General features: G+C 40.5%; 1 protein-coding gene and 1 long non-coding RNA gene across 2 annotated transcripts; one reads left to right on the top strand and one right to left on the bottom strand.

The window, feature by feature from the left end:
* Window positions 1-354: 354 nt before the first annotated feature.
* LOC114449961 (uncharacterized) lies at window positions 355-5,378 on the bottom strand. The gene is made up of 3 exons (XR_003672023.1): window positions 5,367-5,378; window positions 4,041-4,046; window positions 355-430 (listed from the first exon to the last, which is right to left on the bottom strand). It is a non-coding gene; the product is annotated as an uncharacterized LOC114449961 (long non-coding RNA).
* Window positions 2,690-27,057, top strand: rnf31 (ring finger protein 31). Its single transcript, XM_028427844.1, has 24 exons — window positions 2,690-2,792; window positions 4,713-4,911; window positions 7,845-7,991; window positions 8,927-9,082; window positions 9,357-9,413; window positions 10,356-10,518; window positions 11,393-11,561; window positions 12,003-12,136; window positions 12,382-12,554; window positions 14,104-14,337; window positions 15,009-15,194; window positions 15,297-15,464; window positions 15,534-15,719; window positions 17,801-18,007; window positions 18,096-18,269; window positions 19,331-19,429; window positions 19,865-19,954; window positions 20,743-20,857; window positions 22,382-22,494; window positions 22,636-22,746; window positions 23,068-23,116; window positions 23,408-23,504; window positions 25,474-25,639; window positions 26,873-27,057. Exons 2-24 carry the CDS (start codon window positions 4,714-4,716, stop codon window positions 26,921-26,923), a joined length of 3,243 nt encoding a protein of 1,080 aa, XP_028283645.1. The 5' UTR covers window positions 2,690-2,792; window position 4,713; the 3' UTR covers window positions 26,924-27,057.
* The last annotated feature ends 352 nt before the right edge of the window (window positions 27,058-27,409 follow it).

The raw sequence follows: 27,409 nt of genomic DNA on the forward strand, positions 1-27,409 counted from the left end.
GCGGGTCATGATCTTCAACATCTCTTCTGCCTTCAACACCATCCAGCCGAGACTGTTGAGGACTAAGTTAGAGAAGATGCAGGTGGATGCTCCCCTGGTCTTGTGGATTGAGGACTACCTGGCAGGCCGACCACAGTTTGTGAGACTGCAGAGCTGTGTGTCTGACACCCTGACCAGCAACACTGGGGCTCCTCAAGGAACTCTGCTGCCTCCCTTTCTATTCACCACCTACACAGCTGACTGAGTTGTGACACCTTCAGAAGTACTCGGATGACACAGCCATAGTTGGGTGTGTGGAGAACGGACGGGAGGATGAGTACAGGGGCCTTATGGAGTGTTTTGATGGGTGGTGTGGGGAGAATCACCAGCAGCTGAATGTGGCCAAGACGAAGGAGATGGTGGTAGACTACAGCAGGAATAAGCCCCTGCCCTCCCCAGTCTGTATCAGTGGGAAAGATGTGGACATAGTCTCATCTTACAAGTTCCTGGGTGTCCAACTGGACAATAAACTGGAGTGGCCACGAACTGAGGCTGTTTACAAGAAGGGCATGAGTAGACTGTACTTCCTGAGGAGACTCACACATGTTTTACCAGTCTGGCATGGTGAGCACCATCTTCGTTGCTGTGGTTTGCTGGGGATCAGGCATTAAAGGGAAGGACACTAACAGACTGGACAAACTCATTAAAAAAGCAGGGTCTGTTGTTGGTTTTAAGCTTGCCAACCTGGAAAAGGTGGCGAGGGAAAGAGTGCTGTCTAAACTGCAAACAACCGTGGACAATCCCTCCCACCCGCTCCACAACACTGTGGACAGACTGAGAAGCAGCTTCAGCAACAGACTCCTGCTGCCCCGCTGCAGCAGGAGTCATTCCTGCCGTCTGTCTGTGACTGTCAGAGCTGTGCTCACAAACTTGGACTAAAGCATCATCACAGGTGCATTTCAAACTTCTCAGTTACATTGACTGTGCTTTTATCTTCTCTTTAATCTGCTTCTATGTGTATGTATGTACATATTCTTTTATTTTGTTGCTTCCATGTGCGTGTATGTGTATATAAGAGTCAGTCCTGAGGTTTGAAAAGCCCTTTCAGGGACTTGACATGATGACCCTTTTCATATGTCTAAGATCATCCGTGAACCAGGGAGCTGAGCGTGTGTGTCACAGTCTGGGTCTTTTGTGGAGCATAAGGTTCCAGTATAGCTGCTGAAGGCGCCTAAACTCAGCAGCGTGGCAACAGGAGTCAATGTAAATATTAAAATCATCAAGTACAACATTTTAGGATGTTGTGCAAACTGACAAGAAGAGGTATATTTCAGGTATAAATATTGGTTGTGGTTTTGGGGGAGGTAAATGAGCACTAAAGTACAGGACTGTGGATTTTCAAAGGAGCAGAAGTTGGGGACAGACAGATGAGATATGTCAAGGCTGCTGTGACAAATCACAGCAAGGCCCCCACCACGGACAGTTGTGAGGGCCCTGTCTAGTTGTTGGAGGTGCAAGTGCTTTGAGTACCTATAAGAATATACAGCCTTTTTTCTTTTTATTTATTTCCTCCTGTTTCTTTTTGGGAACCAAAGCTAACCTGAAAAAATGTCTCATCCTTAAATCAGCAGGTAAGCAGTTATGTCATGCACATTACAGTTCACATTCCACAAAGTGGAGGATGAGTTAATGCTGCATATTGTGTCTGTTGTCAAATACTGTTTTCCTCACATTCAACAACCAAATCTAACCAATATTTACATAAATATAACGTGTGTATATGTGAATTATTAGCGGAATGCAGGGCTTTTATTGTAGTGTAGGATAATAGGGGGGTGGTCTCAAAGTGACTTTGACAGGAAGAAACTTTAAATGGAACCAGGTTCATATAGAGGATCCTCCTATGGCTCAGGAAGGAAAGGAAGAAGAAGGACATACATCTGGCAACAGTATTCAGTTTATTATGTTACAGCTTACAAATGTATTGATAATTCATGTTCTATTTTAATAGGACATGAATTATTAGATAATAAAAACACTGTGGTGCAGGAGAGAAATGAAAAGTTTTGTTTTTATTATAAATGCTCAAATAAGCCCCATAAGGTCCATTTGTGTCCTTCTCGAGGTGTCCACAAGAGGGCTCTATTTTCAAACATGCTGCAGTGGTGCCAAGGTCCTGAGACTGGTTTGGTAAGCCCCTTGACTTTTGCTGATGTTGATGTAGTCTTGCTTGCAAATGGAGGACTGTCCCTTATATCACAGGGTCTGAGTCTCATACTGAAGCCCTCACTTTACTAGTTGATTCCTATCCTCACCAACAATCATAACCTCTGAGTAATGACCTAAGCGTAAAGCGTTCAGGTATCTGATTTCCACCTGGACTCTTCAAAGGCAGGTGTGTCTAAGAGAGCAATGGAGGGTCAGACCTTTATACAGTCTATGGGTCAGACTAATAATAATAATAATAAATTATATAATCTTTGAACTGAATTAAAAGAAATTGGCTTCAAATATTAATTAATTAATTAAAATGGCTTCAACAATAAATGAGTAACCTTTTAACTATACAATTATTAACTATAAAATGTTATTGAATCATTTATAAAATAAAACGTCCGCTGTCAAACCTACCGGTGACGTCATCAACGCTGCCACCATGTTTTTCTCTCCTGTTCAGAGAGCCCGTGTTTTCAGTAGCAGGGTAGTTGAGACGGAGCGTTAACAGTCTGCGGTTTAACTGGGCTTCATGCTTCAAGTCTGGCCGGCGGTACTGGGAGGACCGCAGAGGGAGGAGGCTGCACCGCGCAGCAGAGGTAAGGAACCAACAGCAGTAGCCTGTGATGCGTGAGACCACGGTGAAGCTGGTTTTAGGTTGGATATTCGACATTCAGCCTTTCCAATCCCACTTAAATGTGGTACCGGAAAACACAAATAAGACCCCTGTTTTTACTAGTTCAGAAGGCTTCCTCCATTTTATAACATTATATATAACATTATTATAACATTTCTATAATAAACAAATGATTATATTTCAATAGCTTCCACATCATACTGAGGGGCTCCAAACCTCATCTGAAATGTTGTACTGAGACACACCCCTTTTTAAACAGTTTCAAAGACTTCCTATATTTTTTTAATCAAAATTCTTATAGTTAAAAAAACAATATTTGTTCCACAGCTCCCCCATCCTGTGGGATACTACAAAACAATGTGCAAACCCTTACAAACTGGCAAAAAGAGGTGTGTCTGCTCTGTCTTTATTAGTAGAATAATTTAGTTGAGGTTTTGAGCCCCTCGGACACATGATGTGGAAGCTGTTGAAGAAATATTGTTTTTTTTTTAGTATTAAAAAAAATAGAAGGAGCCTTCAAAACGAATAGAAAGGGGTGTTTCTTGTCCCAGTGCTATATTACAGATTAGGTTTCGCGTGATTTGGTCACGTAAACGGAAGCTATGGAACACAATGTCATTTCAATGTCCAACCTAAAACCAACTTCACCGCGGTATGTGTGAGCTGCTCACGCCGCGGTCACCACGGATGTGAAGGAGCGCGTCTTGCCTATTATCAGAACCATTCCAGTGATATATGCTGTGGGTTTACTACAGGCTGCCTGATCGATATCTGCATGGCTGTGATAGCAGTGACCCACCAAGTGTAGCCCCTTTGGGTTATGAGGGGCAAACAACGCTGCTTATGTAGCAGCCAGGTTTGTTTGAAGTAACAACCTATAAGCCTATATCATCGTGGACATTCCTCAGAAGGCTATGATAATGTCCTGTGAAATATTAAACACTAGTAATATTCAAAGATGTGTTTGTTCAGACAAAAATATGTTAAGTGGCTCAGTGAGGTCCTTCCTCACACATACAGCATAGCACACATTGACTAAGCTGTAGCTGTGAATGTGATGCGTGAAAATAGGCTACAAACAGATAGTAATTCATTTATTTTTAAAAAGTCTTCCAAGCTTAAAACACATGTTCAATGACAGGCAGTTATTAACACTCAACCTGAAAATCTTCACACGTAAATAACGCTACACCAGGTGTAGATTAGATACATAAATCTGTGATGGATAAACTGCTGCTTTTTAGCTTGATAAAGAACAAACTGTAACCTGATAACCTGGATGTTAAAGGTAGGGTAGGAGATTTTATTCTGATGCACTTTTTGTTAAATTAGTGTAACTTCTCTTTACAATCCGATAGCAACCAATTAGTTCGGCAGTTTAGCTTTAAAGCGAAGAATATGAATCATCTGTGGAAGCTATAAAATGCTAAAAACATCAGCCAATCTTCCGGGTGGACCCTGCGCGGAGTATTGGCTGGTTGTCACTCTCTTCCTGCTCTGCGCACCAGAGAGGTACGTGCATGATGGCCGAAGTCACAGACCACAGCTCGTCATCAGGTAATGCGCGTCTCTGAGAGAAAGGGGCGTGTGTTTACTTTGGAAATCTGGCTGACTCTCACTGAGTTTTCAAAATCTCCTACCCTACCTTTAACACTGTATTGTATGTGATTGAAAGTTTATCTCACAGGCCATCGCCTCTGTTGAGAGAGTGTTTTTCCAACTTGACCTAGATGTCTTCCTGGACTCCTCTTTCAGACCATCTGTCCTCTCATTCTAGAATGTGTGTTTTGCAGTCCTTGAAATGATGTCCTTTGTCTTTGACGTGTAGATGGTTTGATGAGTCCTGAGCTGAGGAGTATTGATTGTGTTTTTACCCATGTAGAATGCCGTCACTGTCGGAGCAGCTGCATAATGTGCGGAGCCGTGCTGAGGTGTGTCTGTACTCTGGGGGCAGAGTGGTGGAGGTACGGGCTGGGGTGATGGAGATGGCTAATCTGCCCTTACCACCTTGCTCTAAATACCGCCACATCACAGCAGAGACCATGGTCATAGAAAACAGCTTTGGCAGCAACAGAAAGGAGGTAAGAGAGAAAAGGAAATACACTGGCAAGAAAAAGAATATGAACCCTTTGTAATGACCTTCTATTCTGCATTAATTTGTCATAAAATGTGGTCCGATTTATGTGTAAGTCACAAGAAAAGACATTCAACTATTGAACAGATCACTTAAACATTCACAGTGCTGGTAGAAAAAGTAAGTGAACCCTTTTAATAACTGGGGGAACCTCTTTTGGCAGCTTCCAGGAGCTGCTGATTGGACCTGCATGATGCTCAGGAGGAATTTTGAACCATTCTTCCTCACAGAAGCCATTCTTAGGATGTCTGGAATGAACGGCTCTCTTGAGGTCATTCCACAACATCTCTGTTGGATTCAGGTCTGGGCTCTGACTGGCCCACTCCAAAAGTGATTTTTTTTTTAAAAGCCACTCTGTTGTAGATTTACTTACTTTTTAGGGTTGTTGTCCTTCTGTATTACCTACTGTAACTCCTGCCAAACTTCAGCTGGCAGACAGCAGCCCTGGAATTCACTTTCCCCTCAATGATGGCAAGCTGTTCAGGCCCTGAGGCAGCAGAGCAGCCCCAAACCATGATGCTCCCTTCAGTACTCCCCTGTCAGTACTTTGTAGTCCAGTCTTCTTGACTGTAGGTCTTCAGAGATCGCTCTTCTGCTGGTTCACATCAGCAGATGCTTCCTTTGAATGGCAAACTCAAAAGTGTTTTATAAGTCAAAGTAGCTCTGCCCCAATCTAGTTTCATTGTTTGGACTACAGATCTAACTCCATATTCCAATTTCTTGGAGTCATTACCCTAAGTGTTCACTTACTTTTCCACCAGCACAACAATGTTTAATTAATCTGTTCAACAAAGACATAAAATACTGTATATAATTGTTTTTGTGGAATTAGGTACATTGTGTTTGTCTGTCCTATTAATAGGCCAAAGCTGGCTGAATCAGAGCTGAAGCGTATATTCCCTAAATATATTTCTTACATATAAGCTATAAATATATAATGTAAATAGTTGAATGTTCTGATCAATGTTGGTCTGGTGCTAACACTCCTGAGAGTTAACAGAACTGAGAACTGAGAACAGCTCATTGTAGAGACTAGGAAGAGTGAGACTTGTCAGTCAAAGTGTCCTCATGTATAATAATATTGTCTTCTATTTCAAACTGCTCCTGACTACAACATTTGTCAAACCAACTAAACTCAACTAAACGCAGCAAACATACCAGCTGGTGGCAATAATTTGGCAAGCTGTTGTTTGCTAAAAAACGCAAAGAAGAAGTAAAAGAAAGAAGAAGATGTAAACCAACACGGATAATAATCAGCTAGCTGCTGTTGTCTGTGCAGCTATCTGCTCAGAAAACATGAGGAAGAAAAACTGGTTTAGATCAAGTAGTTTTATATTCCTGCTATGTGATCTGGTGGTGTCCCCCGTGTCCCACCCTCTCTTTTCATTGGCTGTTGACAACACCTCTTTGCTTGCAGATTTGTATCTTCACCCCTTCACACACAGATTTTGCCAACTACACATGCCGACTGTCCCCAACTAGTGCAGATTGGTAAAAACTTTACCCGACAGGTAACTTCTTGGTCAAAGATGGTAAAGCGGTGACTGAAAAATCTGCCATGCTAAATCATTTTAATGAACATTTTATATCTGTCGGTTCTCGTTTTAAGTCTTTAGACTCCAATTTTAAGAACCCCACTACAACTGCAGAAACGTTAAATATGGACAAAAGTCCTACTGATTACACTTTCAGTTTTTCCCCCGTGTCTGCTCGGGATGTTCTCAAAGCCCTAAAGGATCTGGATACCAAGAAGTCTGCCGGGCCAGATAAGCTTGACTCCCAATTCTTAAAGCTAGCTTCAGATTACATAGCCGAGCCTCTGTCATACATCTTTAATTTAAGTTTGAGCTCTAACAAAATTCCAAATGTATGGAAATCTGCTTTTATACTTCCTCTTTTAAAAGGAGGCGACCCTGCGGAACTAAACAACTATAGGCCAATTTCAAAACTATGCATTTTAGCAAAAATCTTTGAGAAGCTTGTCAGTGTTCAACTGAAGGCATTTTTAGACTCCGACTTCCAGTCTGGTTTTAGAAAACAGCACAGCACTGTCACAGCCACCTTAAAAGTTTTAAATGATTTTATCCATGCTCTGGACCACAAGCAACACTGTGTAGCCCTATTTATTGACCTGTCGAAGGCATTTGACATGGTAGACCACCCTCTCCTGATTAAAACCTTGTCAAATATAGGCTTCTCAAACCAAGCTGCTGCTTGGTTTGCCGACTAGCTCTCAAATAGATCCCAGTGTGTACAAATGGCGGGTTCTGTATCGTCTTCTCTTGGGCTCACAAGGGGAGTGCCACAGGGCTCAGTTTTAGGACCTATTTTATTTTCTATTTATATTAATAATATGTGTTTTAATCTGTCAAATGCCACTTATCACTTTTATGCTGATGACACAGTCATTTACTGCTGCTCTGCTTCACTTGCACAAGCCTTTGAGTTTTTACAGTCTGCTTTTAACACTGTTCAATTACACCTGCAATCACTGAACTTGGTTTTAAATGCAGAGAAAACAAAAGTGATGGCACTCTCACCAAGGTGTAGAGGACAGGATAACTTGCCTGTAATAACAACACTCCAAGGAAAACATCTTCTATCTTCTTCTATCTTTCTATTGCTGCACTTATTTTTACTGCTCTGATAACTGTCTGTTTACCAACTTTAAAATGTTGTTATAATGTTCTTGACGTGTGCTGCTGACCACTTGGCCAGATCACCCTTGTAAATGAGATCTGGATCTCAATGGGTTTTTTTACCTGGTTAAATAAAAAAAAATCATGGGTAAAATTGTGTCGTGTGTCCCCAGCTTGCATGTTTCTATTTCAGGCTAGAGTTATCTGTAAAAACAATTGAACTTCTCTGCTTCTTCTGCAGACTCTTACATCTCTGCAGCGCTTGTCAACAGCATTGAACATCCTGGAAAAGTATGGCTGTAACTTGACCAATCCCAACAGGCCAAAGTACTGGAGGACAGTGAAACATAACAACCCTGTGTTTAGGGCCACTGTTGATGCTATCCAGGTAAAAAAAAAAAAAAAAAACTTTTTAAACAGATAAAGCAAAGAAAAATTTTAGAGAGTTATTGTTAAGTTTTAACTGGCGGTAGGGGATTTTGAAAAACAAGCCCCTTTCTCTCGGAGCTCACCCCGAAGCCACGCCTCCCAATCAATTGGTTGCGGATTGTGAAGAGAAGTTACCAAAAAGTGCATCAGAAAGAAATCTGCTACCATACCTTTAATGCAACATCATGCTGAGATATGTGAGATCAATGTGTGATCAATGTGGAACAAATATGAAGGAGCTGGACTACTATCAACATGTTCAAATAGGCTTTGAAAATAGCACACTTTTGTAAAAGTTGTGAAAGACGACATAGGAAAATACCTGTTATACCTCTGGCTGAAGCCATGTCAACAAGTACGTAACTGTATCTGTACCTATCAGCCCTACACACTATGTTTAAGGCTAACTATACACTTTACTAAGCAGAAAGGTCTATATTTACAGACCAGTGATGCATAAAAGTTGGAAATATATTTGCTTTTATTGGTTTTTGGCCATTTTTAGGCATTTGTCACACCCAAACTATTCAAGAGACAAAATATTTGATGCACCATGCGGTGCTCAGGCCCCAATGACACAGTCCTAACAATGTGCTAATTATGACCTCATATAACATTATTCAGATGTTTTGCATATTTTATCCAAACATGTGATTACCTTGGTTCCTGTTTGTGATTGTCTATATCTGTGTCTATATCTTTGTCTGATGGCTGGTCTGTTGTTTTCTTGCTGTAACATTTTAGAATTTAGTATAATATTGACTGTAGTAGGTTGAGCGACTTTTAATATCAGTCAGGGACTGCAGATTAAAAATAGCCTAATTATTATGCACTGTCCCTGAAATAAATAAATAAATTAAAATGAAAAAATCTGTTTTTTCTTACCATTCCCAGGGAGGGCGAGCAGTGCTTTGTCTCTATGGTTACACCAATCAGCAGCCAGATGGACTTAGCTTCCCTGATGATGTCACAGATCCTGATGTTGGCAGAGTTGCTGCAGTAACATTAGAAGTTATGAGCTTGAGGATGGAACTAGAAATGCTTATCAAGGTGTGTTTAATTCACTGTGTGCCTGCTATCAATTTACGCTTGCATATATTCTTTCTGCACCGTTCTTGTTATGTTAGATCCTCACCACTTGTCTACAGAACCGAGGACAGTGTCACATGGACTCCACAAGACACAACACATTTGTTTAGTGCTTTGGCTTACCAAACATGTTTGTGTTTACATTACATTTATGTCAGGGTAATGTGAATTAATGAAGAAAACTATTTTTTAATATTTTGCTGTTTACAGTGTTAATAAACTTGTTTTATCCCAGGAGGCTCATTCCCACCCTGAGTTCTATGAAAGGATCATTCCTACACTAAGACACAAGGTAGAGTCCTTTATATATCATATATCAGACATGACATGTATTAATGTTTTTATGTATATACTGCAGATGTGCAGATACTGTTATATATCTTAAAATTAGTTCATCAGATTTTTAAAAAATACTTACTAAATGAAAGAACAAGGCCTTGGGAACAAATTTTGTATTCATTTCATTTTGATATCTCTATTCTGTGGAGACTTATCAGCATTTAAATAGGGGGTGCACACATGTGACATGCTGCCCCATTAGCGGGTAAGTTGTCACACATGTGGAGTAATTCATCACAGATGTTTGGCATAAATAAAACAAGAACACTTCAGTTTAATTAATATTCTAAATTAAATTCAGCTAGAAAAAGTTCAATTAATCATTGAATCATTGGCCAACTTCCTCCCCTCAATGACCTAAGCATCACGTCAGGTGGTGTGTGGCCATTTGTTTGTTTTTCTTTTGTAATTCCTGACAATTTCTTCTCCTGTGAGTTTTTCTTTGTTCTTTCAAAAAACAATCACAAATTGAATAACCACTAACCAGCACATTCTCTGTGTCTATTATTGGATACATTCAAGTAGTGTGACAAGTTGCCCCAAAATGGCTCAAATGTTAAATGATTGATATTGGTGTCAGACAATTAGAAAAAATATTTAGTTGGTATTTTTTACTTTCAAATGTGAAAAATGGGAAATTTGTCCTCACCTCAGTTGACAGTGTGCTTTGCTTTTCCCAGACGGGATGTGACATCACATTATGGTTAAGAACAAAACTGGTATTCCACTTTTGAGTAGTCACATACAACTAGTTTTCTCACATTTAGCTATATGTGACAAGGTCTGAATTAGATTATAGAAACCATCTAGCAGGAATGTTGATAGTCAATTTAGTTTACCAGGTTCATGATAGCTTGCAGTGCAAGTTTTCAATGACACTCTTCTTTCCTCTTAGGATGTGGGTCTCAACACTGACAGTGTGATCTACCACTCCACTTCTAGCCAGCCAGCCAGTCAGAACAAGCCTCTAGCTTTCCCTCTGCACCGTTGCTCCTCCAGTGAGGGCAGGTCTAGCCACTCACTGTCCACCAAGCAACCCCTCTCAAAAAAACACCCAGGTAAGAACATGTTGTCAGTGACAGATCGCATACATTATTCATTATATAGAATGTGTAAGTGTTTTTTTCCTAGTATTGTGCTCGAGTTTTTGCTTTTTAATAAAGTGTAATTCCATGTTGGTAGTGTAGTGTCTTTATGCAGTGTCATATTTGGGACAGTTACAGTTCTCTCAGTGTGCTTTACAAAAACTCTGAGCCTGACAAGCATTTTAGCCAACAGTGGCATGAAACTCCTTTTAACAGACAGCTGGCTTTTTAAAAGATGTCATGTCTTCAGCAGTGACAGAAGGTTTAAAAAGACTACTAGACTGATGGTTGTTCTTGCATGATCCACGGTTAAACCATCAGTCTAAGTCTCATTCACTGTATACTGCCATACAATTTACCAGGTCCAACTAAGCAGTGAGATGATTGTTGCACCCCCTTAAGACCCTGTTCCTAAAGATATGAACTAAAGCATGCTAATCCTAAAGCATGCTGCCATATTGTTTGGAAGCAAGATAGCCCAACAACACTGAAAGTTTTCAGCCACTCCAGGTGAGCTCAAGCTTCAGCCTCTAGCTTTATCTTCTGCATAGGAGGTGAGTACAAGGCCAGGATCGCGGTATGAGTATCTTCTCCTGAGCTTATAAGGAACCTATTTTGGGCCAACCAGTATTTGCTGTATTATGTGGAAAAAGGAAGACTTTAAGTTGATATTACTTACCCTCCCTCACCAGCTCAGACAAGCGCTTCATATGGCAGGGCATAAAACACAACAGGGTTCTACCCCCTTAGGGTTTGATCTTCAGTAGTTTTACAGATATATTAGGGCCGTCACATTTTTTGATGGTTGGGTCCTAACAGTCTTGTTGTGGTGGTTATTTTGTTTCAGAGAACTGCACTATTTGTGGAATATTCCGTATATCCGCCCACTGCCTCACCTGTCTCCAGGGGCTCTGCTTAGAATGTGACAGACTGTATCACTCCTACCCTGAGAGGTCCAACCACTGTCGAACAGCTGTCACATTATCAGCAACATCCAAAAACAAAGGCAGTCACAGGTCAGTAATAGTAGTTCTGTGGCAGTACTATGAGCCTTTTGGTTCTATATTTACTGTTACTTCTTGTCAGTCTGATCAAGTAGAAAGAATTGAGGAACAATGAGACTGCCTGTAAACAAGGACTGTTCTTCTAGTATCAGAGCATTTCATATCCCAGCAGTTACTCAGTTACAGATAATCAGGTCATTGGTCCACTGCTGCTGCACAGTGTTGGGTGATCACTCTCTAAACTGTCATGGCGGTGATTTCTAGTACGGTAATATTTAAACCATTCAATCACATCTTTGAAATTTGTAGAATTTGAGAAAGTGGTGCTATAAGGTCAACTCTCCGGAAAAATAAACAGAATTGTTTGTGTACCAGGGTAATAAAACTGTATTTTCTCTTCCTCACATTACGGAGGAATGCGACAGTGTAACTATCCATTTTCCTTTTTTTCAGTTCTTCTACTTGGCGTTGCATTCACTGCACTAAGGTCAACCCTTTCCAGAATGTGCTGTGTGAGCAGTGTGAGCATCCAGGCTTGAAATCCAGTGGCTCTAAAGCAGATGAATGTCAATCTGCCTCTATCAATGGTTTGTAAAGGTTTGGTGCATTCCACCAATGCAGTTATCTTCACTTCTTAACTTCTTTTTTTTACTTCCTCATACTTTAGCATGTGTACATCTGTGAATTTGGTAAAATGGGTTTCTGACTGCTCTTAGTGCTGTAGTGTCATGTTGCAAATCTCTGGTCGTTTATTGCCTTGTGTGGGAATTTAAAGTGAAACACCCCCAGGTAGACTGATTTCAACGCAAATGTGTATGTGGCTTCTTCTTAGAGTGGCAGTGTAAGAGCTGTACCATGGTGAATGCAGCAGGCAGTATTCTGTGTGAGGTGTGTGAAAGACCTCGTTTGGCTACCCGACCCCCAGTAACCCCATCACATCCACCTGTCACTCCTCCCAGACCACCAGCACCAGTGTTGGGGATGCCCGGTGACCCTGATAGCCAGGTCAGTTATGTGTGAGACACATTTATTATCCAGTATACGCTGCTCAAGTAAATAAAGGGAAAACTAAAATAACACATCCTAGATCTCAATGAATGAAATATTCCAGTTAAAAATCTTCATTCATTACGTAGTGATTATTTATACATAAAATGATTTCATGCAAATCAAAATTATTATCCCATGGAGGTCTGGATTTGGAACCATACTCAAAATGAAAGTGGAACATCACATTACAAGCTGATCCAACTTGAGCGGAAATTCCTCAAGACAAGTCAAAATGAGGCTCAGTAGTGTTTGTGGCCTCCATGTGCCTGTATGACCTCTCTACAATACCTGGGCATGCTCCTGATGAGGCTGTGGATGTTGTCCTGAGGGATCTCCTCCCAGACCTGGATTAAAGCATCAATCCCCTCCTGGACAGTCTGTGGTGCAATGTGGCGTTGGTGAATGGAATGAGACATGATGTCCCAGATGTGCTCGATTGAATTCAGGTCCATAGCATCCATGCCTTCATCATGCAGGAACTGCTGACACACTTCAGCCATATAAGGACTAGCATTGTCATGCATCAGAAGGAACCCAGGACCCACTGCACCAGCATATAGTCTCACAATGGGTCAGAGGATCGCATCCTGGTATCTCATGGCAGTCAAGGTACCTCTGGCTAGCACATGGAGGGCTGTGCGGCCCTCCAAAGAAATGCCTCCCTACACCATTACTGACCCACCACCAAACCGGTCATGCTGAGAGATGTTACAGGCAGCAGAACGTTCTCCACATTGTCTCCAGGCTCTGTCATGTTTGTCACACGTGCTCAGTGTGAACCTGCTCTCATCCGTAAAGAGCACAGGGCACCAATGGTGAATCTGCCAATCTTTTTGTTCTCTGGAAAATGCCTGCTTCTGACAGTTTGAGCAGAAACATGCATATTAGTGGCCTGCTGGAGGTCATGTTGCAGGGCTCTGGCAGTGCTCTTTCTGTTTCTCCTTGCACAAAGGAGGAAGTAGCGGTCCTGGGTATTTGCCCTCCTACGGCCCCCTCCACATCTCCTGGTATCTTCTCCATGCTCTGGACCCTGTGCTGATAGATTCAGCAAACCTCCTTGCCACAGCTCACATTGATGTGCCATCCTGGATGAGATGGACTACCCGAGCAACCTGTGTGGGTTGTAGACACCGCCTCATGCTACCTCTAGGGGTGAGAGCACTGACAAAATGCAAAAGTGATCAAACATCAGGCAGAAAGGATGAGAGCAGAGAAATGGTCTGTGGTCAGCACCTGCAGAACCTCTCCTTTATAGGGATTGTCTTGATAACTGCCTCTCATTTCCACCTGTTGTCTGTTCCATTTGAACAACAGCGGCTGAAACTGATTCACAATCAGTGTTGATCCTAACTGGACAGGCTGATTTCACACAAGTGTGACTTGGAGTTGCTTTGTGTTGTTTAAGTGTTCCCTCTATCTTGAGCAGTGTATAAGTCTTTAATGATATTTTAGTATAATAATGTTATTAGTTATTATACTTTCTCTCTGTGTGTCTCTTGGCTAGTGGGTGTGTCAGTTCTGCACCTATCTGAACTACTCCCCTGCTACAGTGTGTGAGATGTGTGACCTAGCCCGTCCAGAGCCTGCACCCCTGCCTGTGAAGCTCCGCCCTCCCTCTCCTGTCAGACGGGTCCCTGCTCTGCCCATCAAGCCAAAAGAGCCAGCCCCTGAAGACCTGGACTCCTGGAGGCAGAAGCTGATGAAGGAGGAGGGGCTCAAGTTGATCCAGCTAATTAAAGCAAGTCACCTTTATCATATAATCTGTAGATCATCTGCGGTATTTTTATGATCAAAAAAGCCCAATGTCTTTTTCCATGATGGAAAATGTTTTGAGGTCAAGGAAAGAAGGAAAAATTTCATGAGTAAGGACTACACTGCTCATGAGGTTCAGGTCAAATCAGGTTAACCTTGTACACGGCAACATAATTATTTGACAGTGGAAGCTGTTTACATGGATGTGCCATAATAATACCACAATGTTCCAAAGGTACATGTTTGCTCCATGTATTTTTTAATTGTTAAGATTTGTTCTTTGTTCTTTCACATCAGCAATTTTTACATTTTTACAACTATGGTTTAGTTCACTTGGTTACTGTTAAAAATAAGCCCACACTGGAAGGAAAATGTAATAATACCAGATGCATAATACACACACACAAAAATACAGTCATGGCCAACATTATCAGCCCGCTTGCAGAAGTGTTGCACTTTTTGATTTTGGCCATGACTGCATGTAATTGTTTGCTAAAAGTGGACATTGGCTGACTACTATTGGCTGCCCAAGGATAGAAAAGGAGGGGGAGAGAGGAATTTAGCACAGTCATGCAACAGTGGCACACAAGACATACACCTGGAGAAAAAAAAGAGAGGATGGTGGACTTTATCCAGTGTCCTTTATGTCTTTGTCAGGATGGGGAGAAGAAAGGAGTGAGTCCAGAGGAGGTGTACACAAGCCTGAGGGTAGCTGGGGACAGCAATATCCTGCCCTGCAAGTGGTTGAAGACAGAGCTTTCTCTGCTGTTAGACCAGATTCAGATGTTGGTGGCAACATCCTCCCTTCAGTCAATTTCTGAGAAGACTATAATGGAGCATACAGTCAGTATGCTTTTCTTAATACAAATAAAATTGTATTGAATGTTGTCTCACTGTTACTGTCAGCTGTGTTTTCTGTTAGTAACTGGCAGTCCTCTAACACAGATCAAGTCACATGAAGCTCCTGCTGAGGATGTCAGAAAAGAGCTCGACCGTGCAGAAAGGGAGAGAGTGGTCCAACTGTCCAGAACAGAGGCCAAGCTAGCCTGGCTGACAGCAGGGGGTGACACAGAGAGAGCTGCCAGACAAGCTCTGAGAGACAGACTCACCAAGGTGACAGATCAGTGTGGATAAAAATTTTGTGATTCTTCCTTTTATTTCTTCCTGTCCCTACCCTCTCAGGTGAAAGAACTGCGTGCACTGGGTTTTAGTGATAAAACCCGCTGTCATGAGGTTTTAAGGCAGAGTGGTGGTGAGGTGAAGGGGGCCTTGGCTCTGCTGCAGCGACCTCTTCTGGAGCCCTTCCACTGTCGCATTTGGTGTAACAAACCAGAGCCTCCTATAGACATCCATTACCCTGATAAACAGGTAAGAGCACATACTGTGTAAAATAACTTGTGATATCAGTCACTGGATCACACTGTGCCTGCTATATAGCTATATATATACAGTGTGGAAAAAAAGTATTTAGTCAGCCACCAATTGTGCAAGTTCTCCCACTTAAAAAGATGAGAGAGGCCTGTAATTTTCATCATATGTATACCTGAACTATGAGAGACAAAATAAGAAAAGAAAATGTAGAAAATCACATTGTAGGATTTTTAATGAATTAATTGGTAAATTCCTCAGTAAAAGAAGTATTTGGTCACCTACAAACAAGCAAGATTTCTGGCTCTCACAGACCTGTAACTTTTTCTTTAAGAGGCTCCTCTGTCCTCCACTCGTTACCTGTATTAATGGCATCTGTTTGGAGTTGTTATCAGTATAAAAGACACCTGTCCACAACCTCAAACAGTCACACTCCAAACTCCACTATGGCCAAGACCAAAGAGCTGTCAAAGGACACCAGAAACAAAATTGTAGACCTGCACCAGGCTGGGAAGACTGAATCTGCAATAGGTAAGCAGCTTGGTGTGAAGAAATCAACTGTGGGAGCAATTATTAGATTAAATCTCCCTCGATCTGGGGCTCCACGCAAGATCTCACCCCGTGGGGTCAAAATGATCACCAGAACTGTGAGCAAAAATCCCAGAACCACACGGGGGGACCTAGTGAATGACCTCCGGAGAGCTGGGACCAAAGTAACAAAAGCTACCATCAGTAACACACTGCGCCGCCAGGGACTCAAATCCTGCAGTGCCAGACGTGTCCCCCTGCTTAAACCAGTACATATCCAGGCCCGTTTGAAGTTTGCTAGAGAGCATTTGGATGATCCAGAAGAGGATTGGGAGAATGCCATATGGTCAGATGAAACCAAAATAGAACTTTTTGGTAAAAACTCAACTTGTCGTGTTTGGAGGAGAAAGAATGCTGAGTTGCATCCGAAGAACACCATACCTACTGTGAAGCATGGGGGTGGAAACATCATGCTTTGGGGACGACTGATCCGTGTAAATGAAAGAATGAATGGGGCCATGTATCGTGAGATTTTGAGTGAAAACCTCCTTCCATCAGCAAGGGCATTGAAGATGAAACGTGGCTGGGTCTTTCAACATGACAATGATCCCAAACACACCGCCCGGGCAACAAAGGAGTGGCTTCGTAAGAAGCATTTCAAGGTCCTGGAGTGGCCTAGCCAGTCTCCAGATCTCAACCCCATAGAAAATCTTTGGAGGGAGTTGAAAGTCCGTGTTACCCAGCGTCAGCCCCAAAACATTACTGCTCTAGAGGAGATCTGCATGGAGGAATGGGCCAAAATACCAGCAAAAGTGTGTGCAAGTTCAAAACCTTGTGAAGACTTACAGAAAACGTTTGACCTCTGTCATTGCCAACAAAGGGTATATAACAAAGTATTGAGATGACATTTGTTATTGACCAAATACTTATTTTCCACCATAATTTGCAAATAAATTCTTTAAAAATCCTACAATGTGATTTTCTGGATTTTTGTTTCTCATTTTGTCTCTCATAGTTGAGGTATACCTGTGATGAAAATTACAGGGCTCTCTCCTCTTTTTAAATAGGAGAACTTGCACAATTGGTGGCTGACTAAATACTTTTTTTCCCCACTGTATATATATATATATATATATATATATATATATATATATATATATATATATATATATATATATATATATATATATATATATATATATATATATATATATAGCTGTTATGCTCTCATTGGAAATAATGGATTCCACCCTCAAGATATGTCAGTGCATGCAAATGTCTAGTCTGACAGCGCTTAACTCAGTGCAGCCAGTGTGTGTGTGTTGGGGTGAACTCCGCTGTGCAAAAGAAGCAGAGAAGTGTAAACCCAGAGACCGTAGACACAGAGAGAGAATATGCGGTGGGATAGATTACATGTAATATGTCACTCAACTCAACTCAAACAAAAAAACAACAAAACAAAACATTTTAAACACTTTTATAATAATTGTATTATTAAACCTGACATCCAAGATGTATTTGTGTCTGTCTTCTGTTCAATTTCATTTTTGCAGCGCATATGTCGGAGGCTACTAGCAGTGTATGACCTTCCCAGCTGGGGTCGCTGTGAGCTGGCTTTATCATTGCTCCTTGAGCACAGCGCGCCCTACTCACTGGAAGATGTAGTGCAGGCTGTACGAGAGTCCCACGACAGAGACTTTATCAAGAGAGTGCTAGCTAAGGAGTGCCCCATCTGTCTTTCTGTTTTCCCTCACAGTAAGGTATATAGACAGTCAGTATTTCTAAGTTCTTTATCACTACAACATCCAGCGTTCCCAGTGATTTTCTCCTCCCTATGTCCCTTCTCAGATGCAGTCCCTAACGTCGTGCCAGTGTTCAGTGTGTTGCGGTTGCTTCCAGCAGCATTTCACCATTGCTGTCAGGGACAAACACATCAGAGACATGGTGTGTCCAGTCTGCTGGGAGCCTGACATCAATGACCCAGAACACCTTAACAGCTACTTCTCTACATTGGACATCCAGGTGAGGGAATGTTACTCAGAACACTCAGAAAGGGGCATAGTTCAGTTCAGTTCATTTCATTACAGTTGAATTCAATTCAATTCAATTCAGTTGTCATTGCACAAGAAGTACAATGAAAAATCTGCTGTGCAGTACCTGGGTAAGTAATTTCATACACGTCTACACATCAGTCATACTTTTAGAAATAAATAATGAACATAAATTGAAATACATTGGAGTGTAGCACTACACAACTATAAAAAGAATCATGCTGTGTCATATCATGTGGCAGCAGAGAGAAAGTGTTCAGTTCAGTTATTGCTCTGGGAATCTGTCCTTCAGTCTTGAGGTGCAAGCATTCAGCTCTGTAGTGCCTTCCAAAAGACAGCAGAGCAAACAGGTGGTGGAGGGTGTGTTTTATCCTCCACCTTGTTGATATGGCTTCAGCGACAGGTAGAGCAGGCAGAATAACTCTTAGTCTCTAACTCTTTAATATTTATTATAGCTATGCAGTTATAGGCCTATGCTGCCAGGGGACATGAATTGAATTGAATTGAATTGAATTGAAGAGCAGTGGCAATTGGGTCTTCTGTGGATCTATATGTTCTGTAGGCCTTATTGAACTCTATTGATGTGGATCAAAATGGGCGAGTAGGGTGGAGTATTTAAAAACATTTTGTGATCACAGGAGTGGGTGCTACTGGTCTGTAGTTATTAAAGTGATCCTCAGTTCTCGTCCTGTGGGCAGCAAAGCTGCATTTCATTCTTTCAGGAGGTTCTGGACGTCTTTAGTTATCCATTGTTTCCTACTTAAGAAAACACAGATGCACACGGATTAACTCAAGTGTATCCAACTGATGCTGAAAATTGCTGAAAACTCTGCAGATAGCATTATTTTTTTAATCGTTTTTACCACCTACTATTTTCAACTGCCTTTGTAAAACATATGCTAGTTTTATGATATTATTAAATTAGTTGTACCTGTTATGATCATCATCATTATACCTTCTTACCCAAAGATGAGACTGTTGTCCATTTTAATGTAACGTGAAGCTGGACCAGCTTTTGATTTTGTTTTCCAGCTGCGTGATTGTCTGGAGCCAGACGTCTATGAGCTGTTCCACAAGAAGCTGACAGAGCAAGCTCTAATCAAGGACCCCAAGTTCCTCTGGTGCTGCCATGTAAGTATGGCGTTCTTAACAAAAATGATGTGCAGTTTAAACATGGCCCCCCTTACAACTCTCAAGAAAACAGAAGACTTGTTGGCTATACATCCATCCTGTTATTGTGATATCAATATCACAGGAAAATCAAATGGAATTTCTTGGTACAAATATTCACATGGACACTTAATAAACTATAATGGTTTAATAATGGATAAACACTTGAGGAACACATTAGGATTTTGTTTTTTTAAAGTTATTCTGATGCTTGCTATCTGTCATGAGCACCTTGAGGGATTTTAGTTAAAATTTGGTAAAAAAAAATTGAATTGAATGAATTTTACAGCTTGGTGATTCTTGGTCATCTCAAAATTACCTAGGACAATTATTACAAGGTTTACTACAATTGTCAAAGGAACAATACATTTATTTCATATTTATTTTGCTTCCCAGTGCTCATATGGGTTTATCTATGATGGAGACCAGCTGAAGGTCACATGTTTTCAGTGTCGAAACAGTTTTTGTGCGCAGTGTAAGAAGCCGGTAAGTATTATGTGCCTTATTGTGTTGTCTTTCTTTTCATGTCAATGTCATTTGTCATTGTCAATGCTTTTTTCCTACTTATTACAGTAGTAATAGATAGATAATAACTAGCAGATGATTTGATGAGGCCTTAGGGGTCTCATAAATGCTTCCTTAAAACTGAATAATCCAAATTTAAATTAACTTATTTCCTATACAACATACTTTCAGATAGGGGAGTGCTATGCCTACTGCTGAGGTGTTTGTGAGAAAAAAAATATTTGAAGTCTAGCACAGCTAAATATTAAAGGTGGGGTAGGAGATTTCATTCGGATGCACTTTTTGTTAAATTAGTGTAACTTCTCTTTACAATCCGATAGCAACCGATTAGTTCGGCAGTTTCACTTTAAAAAGAAGAATATGAATCATCTGTGGAAGCTATAAAACGCTAAAACCATCAGCCAATCCTGCGAGGCGCCCCTGTGCGTATAGTTGGCTGGTTGTCACTCTCTTCCTGCTCTGCGCACATCAGAGAGGTACGTGCATGATGGCCGAAGTCACAGACTGGTTGGGAGGCGTGGCTTCGGGGTGAGGTAGGAGAGAAAGGGGCGTGTGTTTACTTTCAAAATCTGGCTGACTAACTGAGTTTTCAAAATCTCCTACCCTACCTTTAAGGTTGCAGATGTTACTGAACTGTGAAAAAATATTTAATATTTATAAAATATTTAAATATTTACATTGTTAGGTAAAAGTATTATTTCTATAGGGAACATGCATGAATTTGTTTCAGTACCTTTGCTTGTTTGCAGTGGGAGTCTCAGCATGCAGGTCTGTCCTGTGGACAATATCAGTTATGGAAAAGAGAGAATGACCCAGAGTACCAGAGACAGGGCCTGGCTGGATACCTCAGAGACAACGGCATAAGTGAGGACACACACACACACAGAATTAACTTAATATTTTTATTTAATATTTTTTAGCTGAGACTTGTGTCTGCATTTTGACTTGACTATACTTTATGAGCAATTGTTTTAAACCCATTGGTGGGTTTTGCGGTTCTCCTCTTTGCCTTTTCTGTAGTAAGCATGGGAAGTCTCAGGTGTCCAAACCTCTTATCTACTGAAAGGGTGTTTTTTAGGGTGTTACACTTGGCAGGTGAGGTCTACTGAGATTGCTCTGTCGAGTGCACAAGAGTGAAAACAAATGGACCTAGACCTATAAACAAGTGTGTCTCTTTCTGCTTCCAAGAAGACTTGAATGTAGTTTAAATATGAATGCAACATGAACAAAATCCATCTAAATGAACCAAGAACAGGATGTAATGTCGACGTCAATGTTTACTGAGAAATTACAACTCAACATTTTTTTTAAATGTCTGGTGTACAGACATCATAATAGGTGTGCAGTCAGGCTCTTCCCTTTGAGACCTTTGTTTAGTATGTTTTGGTACATAAAAATGTCTGTTCTTTACCAGTTCTGCTGTTATTCTGGTTGGGAATCTTTTATCTTTTATGTGTTCAGGACCTCTGTGGGTGGATCTTGCAAGATCTCACATGACTAAGATCCCTCTAGTTAGTTAATGGTCAGTTAACAACCAGAAACTGTGTCTGGGCCATGTGCAGGAATATTTGACGGCCCATCATTAGAGTTTGAATGGGAGTGAAGTTTGCTAGGAAGGGATGAAAGGACAGAGTTGTAAACAGGAGCTGATGCCTCAGCCCTCATTGAGATGCCCACTTTGGCTGCTTTCCCTTTAGTCCAGCATCCTTACAACATATCTCCCCAATATTTATTTAATTATGCACCTCACAAGTTCATTTACAGGTCAGCTAGGCAGCCCCCCTTTTCTCTTACCAGGGCCCACCTGTTTGCTGCCCTGCTACCCCAGAGCAGCCCCTCCTCCCTCCTCCTAGATGCCGTCAGTGGGTTCACTTGAAGGTCAGGCTGACATGATAACTTTTGGCTAAGTGCCTGCACAGTAGTCACCTCCCACCTTTGTTTTCTACTGACTTAGGACAACTCTGCACAGACACACACTCATTCTGACTGTATTCTTTTCACCCAACACACAACGTCCCTATACCATTCTTTAAGGCGATTTTCCCCACTAAAACTCCCTTTCTTGTATTTCCAAATGTCACACCAGCCCCACTAAAAATTTACACATTGACATCATCACTGTGCATCCAAAGCTGCTGATGTCAGGGTCCCTTTTAACATTACTCACAAGTAAGACCCAGAAATTCAAAGATCCGCCCACCTGCAACATTTGTGCCCAATATCTAGATAGAAGATGGATGCACAGTTTTTTTAGTTAAAGGAAAAGTTACTGATCCAGAAGAATTTAACTAATGTTGTCCATTATGGTAAGACAATAAAATAATACTTTTTAAGGGACTGACACCACTCTTGCCTGTCACCATTCCTGTCCTCCTCTTCTCTCTCCAGCCTGTCCCAACTGCCGCTTTCAGTACGCACTGTCTAAAGGAGGCTGCATGCATTTTTGCTGCTCCCAGTGTCGTTACCAGTTCTGCAGTGGCTGCAACAACCCCTTCCACACTGTAAGTCACATACTGTTTATATCATGTAGTTTTGTGATCACTGTCATCTGACCAGACAGAAGGACTCAGTCTTACAGTCTTACAACTGTGTATGTGCATGTTGACTGACCTAAACAAGTGTCTCCTCCTGATTTACATCAGACCTGTGCAGTGGACGAGTGCAGTGTGTCTGGACTGCATGCCCACCATCCCAGAGATTGTCTCTTTTATCTCAGAGACTGGGAACCTTCCAGATTGCAGGTTTTATTGCAGGTACTCTCAAATTAATTTCAGATCCATTTCATTTGTACATCGTCTTTTACTTTTAAAATTGTTGTGACAGCTTGTTTCACACCTTCTCGCCCATTCATTCATTATGTCCGGCTGGACATGACAATATTCAACTTATTGAAAATATATAGTGAAGTAAAAGTGGAAGTAGGAGAAAAAAGAAATTACCTTTTATTACTTAAGTAGTGAAGTAGTCCTAGCCTACTTCGTTACATTACATCTCTGGGTGTTTCCAGCTATCTTGGTATGCTTTGTAAAATGTTTTTGGGTTTATAGTAACAATGTGTTATATTTTCATGTTAGAATAATGGTGTAGCTTTCAACACGGAACCCCCTCCTGGAACTCAGACAGGTAGGCTATGGCTCAATGCATTTATTTCTCTGGTCTTTGTATGTCAGACTATTAAAATAAACAATAACATTGAACGTGCTGAAAAACCTTTTCTGCTCACAACCCCAGTTATGTCTACAAACTGCAGACTATTTTGTGTTTTTTTCCTAACCATATATGACCTCAAAATGATCTGAGTGTATTCTTCATACATATGAACCTGAACATATGAACTTTAACATTAAAGAGTTCATACACTGTTTTATTTTTGTATGCCCTCCTGTTGTTTGTCTCTCATTCTTCTTCTTTCAGGTCTTTGCAGGGTGATAGAGCAGAAAGATGAGGGGGGACAACAGCCAGATTCAGCTTGTGGAGCTCAGACCCAATCAGGGCATGCAGGACTCTGCGAGTATGACGGTTTTATTCAGTATTTGCTCATATCTCCAACAAACACAAATATCCTAAATATAACAGGTGGTCATGCCTCCCAGTCATATTTTTTAATGTCAGTTTACTGACGGTTTTGATTTTAGCTACCTATGTCCCAAAGACTAGGTCATAAGTCTGAAAATGTTTTTATTAAATATTTCTCCTTAATCCAAATCAGAGAGCTTATTTTAATTAAGTAACTTTGAAGAAAGGACAATGTCATATTTATCACTGTGGTGCTTTTTTCTCCCTTTTACTCCTTAGTCAGGTTTGTCCTTTTATTCAAAGTTCTACTGTGAGTGAAAATTGTGGGGGTATACCATGAAGGAACGTGGACAGAGCCAAGCTTTTTGAGTGAGCTTTCTTAACAAAGCCGAAGCTCTTGATTAGCAATAACTGGCATCAGGTTGATTACCTGCAGCTGTACAGCTTAAGTGAAGAGAAATTCAAGAGGCAAGGTAACGCTAAAAGTGATTTACGAAGGCCCGCTTCTTATGGACGGCAACAGAATAGACACCACATTGTGTTTATTAACAGAGACAGCGAATAAACACGCACTGACGTGTTTTACTATATTTATTTCAAGAACCTGACTGTACAAAAAAATCCAAAGTCAAAGCTAAATGTCTCAAAGTAGTCCCCTGTAATTTGAACACTGCTGATGGCCCAGCTCATCACAAACTCAAACACACTGAGGAAGAGATACAAAGACAAAATGTGTGAATTGGATATATATATATATATACATATATATATATATATATATATATATATATATATATATATATATATATATATATATATATATATATATATTCTATAGTTGTGGAATAAGTATCAGAATTCACTCACATATGCAGTTAACACATTCATGTAAACAGTTTACTTATTTATGATGAAGATTCTCAGTCATCCAGGTCATCATACATAGATCAAGAAAGCCATCTATGTTAAGCTGGAAAAACCTTCCCTTGGTGGATTCAGACATCATCTTTCTACCACATACAATGCAGCTTCCATCCATTCCTAGGAAGTTTGCACATACTCACAGCAAGAACAAAGGGCTGTCAACCAGTCCCCTTCCGGCAGTTTCATAGTCGTCTTCAAGAAAACACTACAAGTCCAGACGCCTTGCTTCAATCTTCTCTAAATTTATTTCTGGCATTCAGTTCATTGAATCTGTTAGTACTGTAAAGTTAATTCTATATAATAATAATAATTTCATGCACTTTCATGCTTTGCTGAGAAATTACCTTAACATTTATCAGGGACGTTCAGTTCCAGTCCTTGAACTGAAGTGGTTCCATGCTTTATTGCATTTCAGAATCAGAAATACTTTATTAATCCCAGGGGGGAATTGTTTGCATTCTAGGTGCTCTATGCATACTCAGAAACAGGTTAGAAATATAAAATAGGGTATAATAGCAAGAATAAAAATAAAAATAGAATGTGTTTTGCTTTGTCAGATAGGAACCCCAAACGGAAGATTATGGCAGAGAATAACAGTCGTTGAGTAATGGGTTAGGGTTAGCAATAGTATGATGTACTGTAGTGCATATAGTATGAACTTTAAGTACTTTTGCACAGCACAACACTCTTCACACTTAGTGAGTAGAGCAGACTTTTTTGACACAAACACTTCTCAGTCACCCCTTCTATTTGTGTAGTACAAAACAGGCTTTTTATGAACACCAGAGAAAACAGAGAAATAGAAGAGGCTAAAAGACATCCAGGGTCAACAGACATGGTGAAAATAGTTGTTGCCGCAATCCAAAACTAATTCTGTAATTAAACAGTAAACCTTTACTAAACGGTTATATCCCAAAATCTCAATGATAACCTTTTTACTGTGGGGCCATGACTCAGATTTTTCTTCAGTTTAAGATGTGTGATGCCATACTTTGACATACTGTGTGGTCTGGTTAACATGGTGATGTGCTGCTATCCAGGAAGCATTACCGGGAATACCTGGTCAGCCTGGTCAACAGCCACTCGATTGACCCTGCCACCCTCTACAGCTCTAATGAGCTGCTACTGGCCTGCAGAAGGTACAAGGTGGATGACACCCACAATGACGGAGAGGACACCTTCACCTACTACAGCAGACTCCTCAAGGTGAGTGTGATTGATAATGGTCGTCTACAGGTGAACAGGAAGTGTTTAATGTCCAGAACAGGTTTGTTAATAAGGGGCAGACTAGATGAAAAACTAATTCTGCAAAAACAGGGTAGACAGTGTAGACAGGATTTTATGATCATAAATACAATGTCAGAAAGTTCAGTGAATACCATGATACAAAGCCCACAGTTTGTTCCCATTGTGTCTTTGTCACATACGGACACATGATAAACAACTTACATTAAGAAGTGGAGAGCGGTTTGTGGTCAACATGATCAATAGTCTAATAGACTCCAGCAGAAGTCTCAGGAAGTTCCTTTATATACAGTGAATTTTGTTGTAGAAAAGTTGGGATTAATAATTTCAGTTTTTTTCTCTAAACAGAAGTTTTAACGCTAACTAAGCAACAAATGGAAGCAATTTGATACAAACAGTGGGCCAAAGCAAAGGTTAACAGTGAGTGAAAACAAAACTTATCAGCACAATGGAGATGCACCTTCTGAGGCTCAAACCTGGGTTTGTCAGTGAGGCAATGCAGCCTTCTGCAGACAAACAAAATGTTTGTAATGACAAAAGTACATTATATTATTAAGGCGTACTTGTGAAATATTTTTGTTGAAATAGTTAATCAAATTTTAAAACACATTTAAAGAGAATATAGTATAAATAGTATAAATATTAATTAGTGTATAATTTTGTCACAGCTGGGCAATAAAATTAATTTCAGTTATTTTTGAACTAATTTTCACTTCTGCTTTACTATGGGTTACAGGAACAAAATACCAAAAACTATTTAATATAGGAAACATTTGATTACATTTTCTGATTCTATGGGAAAAGTTAGCCCTATGCAGCAAACACCAGATTCCCACATGCAACGGAAGCCATGCAGTAAAAGATTAAACTTGGCCAAAAACAAATCCCCAAAAAACTAACATTTCAGAGGGCTGTATTTTGCAAATGGTTACAATTATAGTACAATTATAATTGTGGATTTCTCCATAATATTGATAGGTGTACGTGAATTTTAAAAAAATATCTAAGGGGGTCATCCGGCTGATGTGCATGAAGCTGAATGATTTCACATGGAATGACCCAATAACATTTTTAGTGACCTATGTTGGCTTCTTTCTAAAGGAACAAACAGAAACACTATCAGTGTCCTGGCATCTAAAATGTGGTGACATCTGATTTAGTCATTTTAATATGTTCCTTATGGTCTCTCTGCAGAAACTTGTGGATGAAGTACCGCTCGGTGACAAGGTGCCACGCAAGAAATAACAAATGCTTCACTTACAGTTTCTTCCAGTTGGTCATGATTAACAAGAGACAAGTTAACACCCGTATCTATACGTGTTCCTCTGATGGTGTACGTACAGCAGAAACTTTGTGTTGTTGTTTCACTGATCAACGTGTTCTGTGTGCACATACTTTCACAGTGTACAGTTGTACAAGGAGTAATTGTTAACGATTAGGAAAGTCAATTAGGATTGATTTTGCTTTGATGTTGCATTTATAATACACTAGAAATGATTTAACAGTTTCAATCAAACAGTTGTCACATTGAGTCGTGTAATGCTTCACAGGGTTGCCTTATGTTATATATATAGTAAGAATAAGCAGAGAATAAAAGCTCAAACCCAACCCTTAGTTTGAAACCCTGGATGCTGAAAATGAATCTGCTAACCCTCTCATCCCTCTGCATGACACACACTCATAGTGCTGTTATTAATTTCTATGTATATTTGTCAGTTTTGTGATTGTATT

The sequence above is a fragment of the Parambassis ranga genome, chromosome 17, assembly GCF_900634625.1.
Source record: "Parambassis ranga chromosome 17, fParRan2.1, whole genome shotgun sequence".
Classification (NCBI taxonomy): Eukaryota; Metazoa; Chordata; class Actinopteri; family Ambassidae; genus Parambassis; species Parambassis ranga.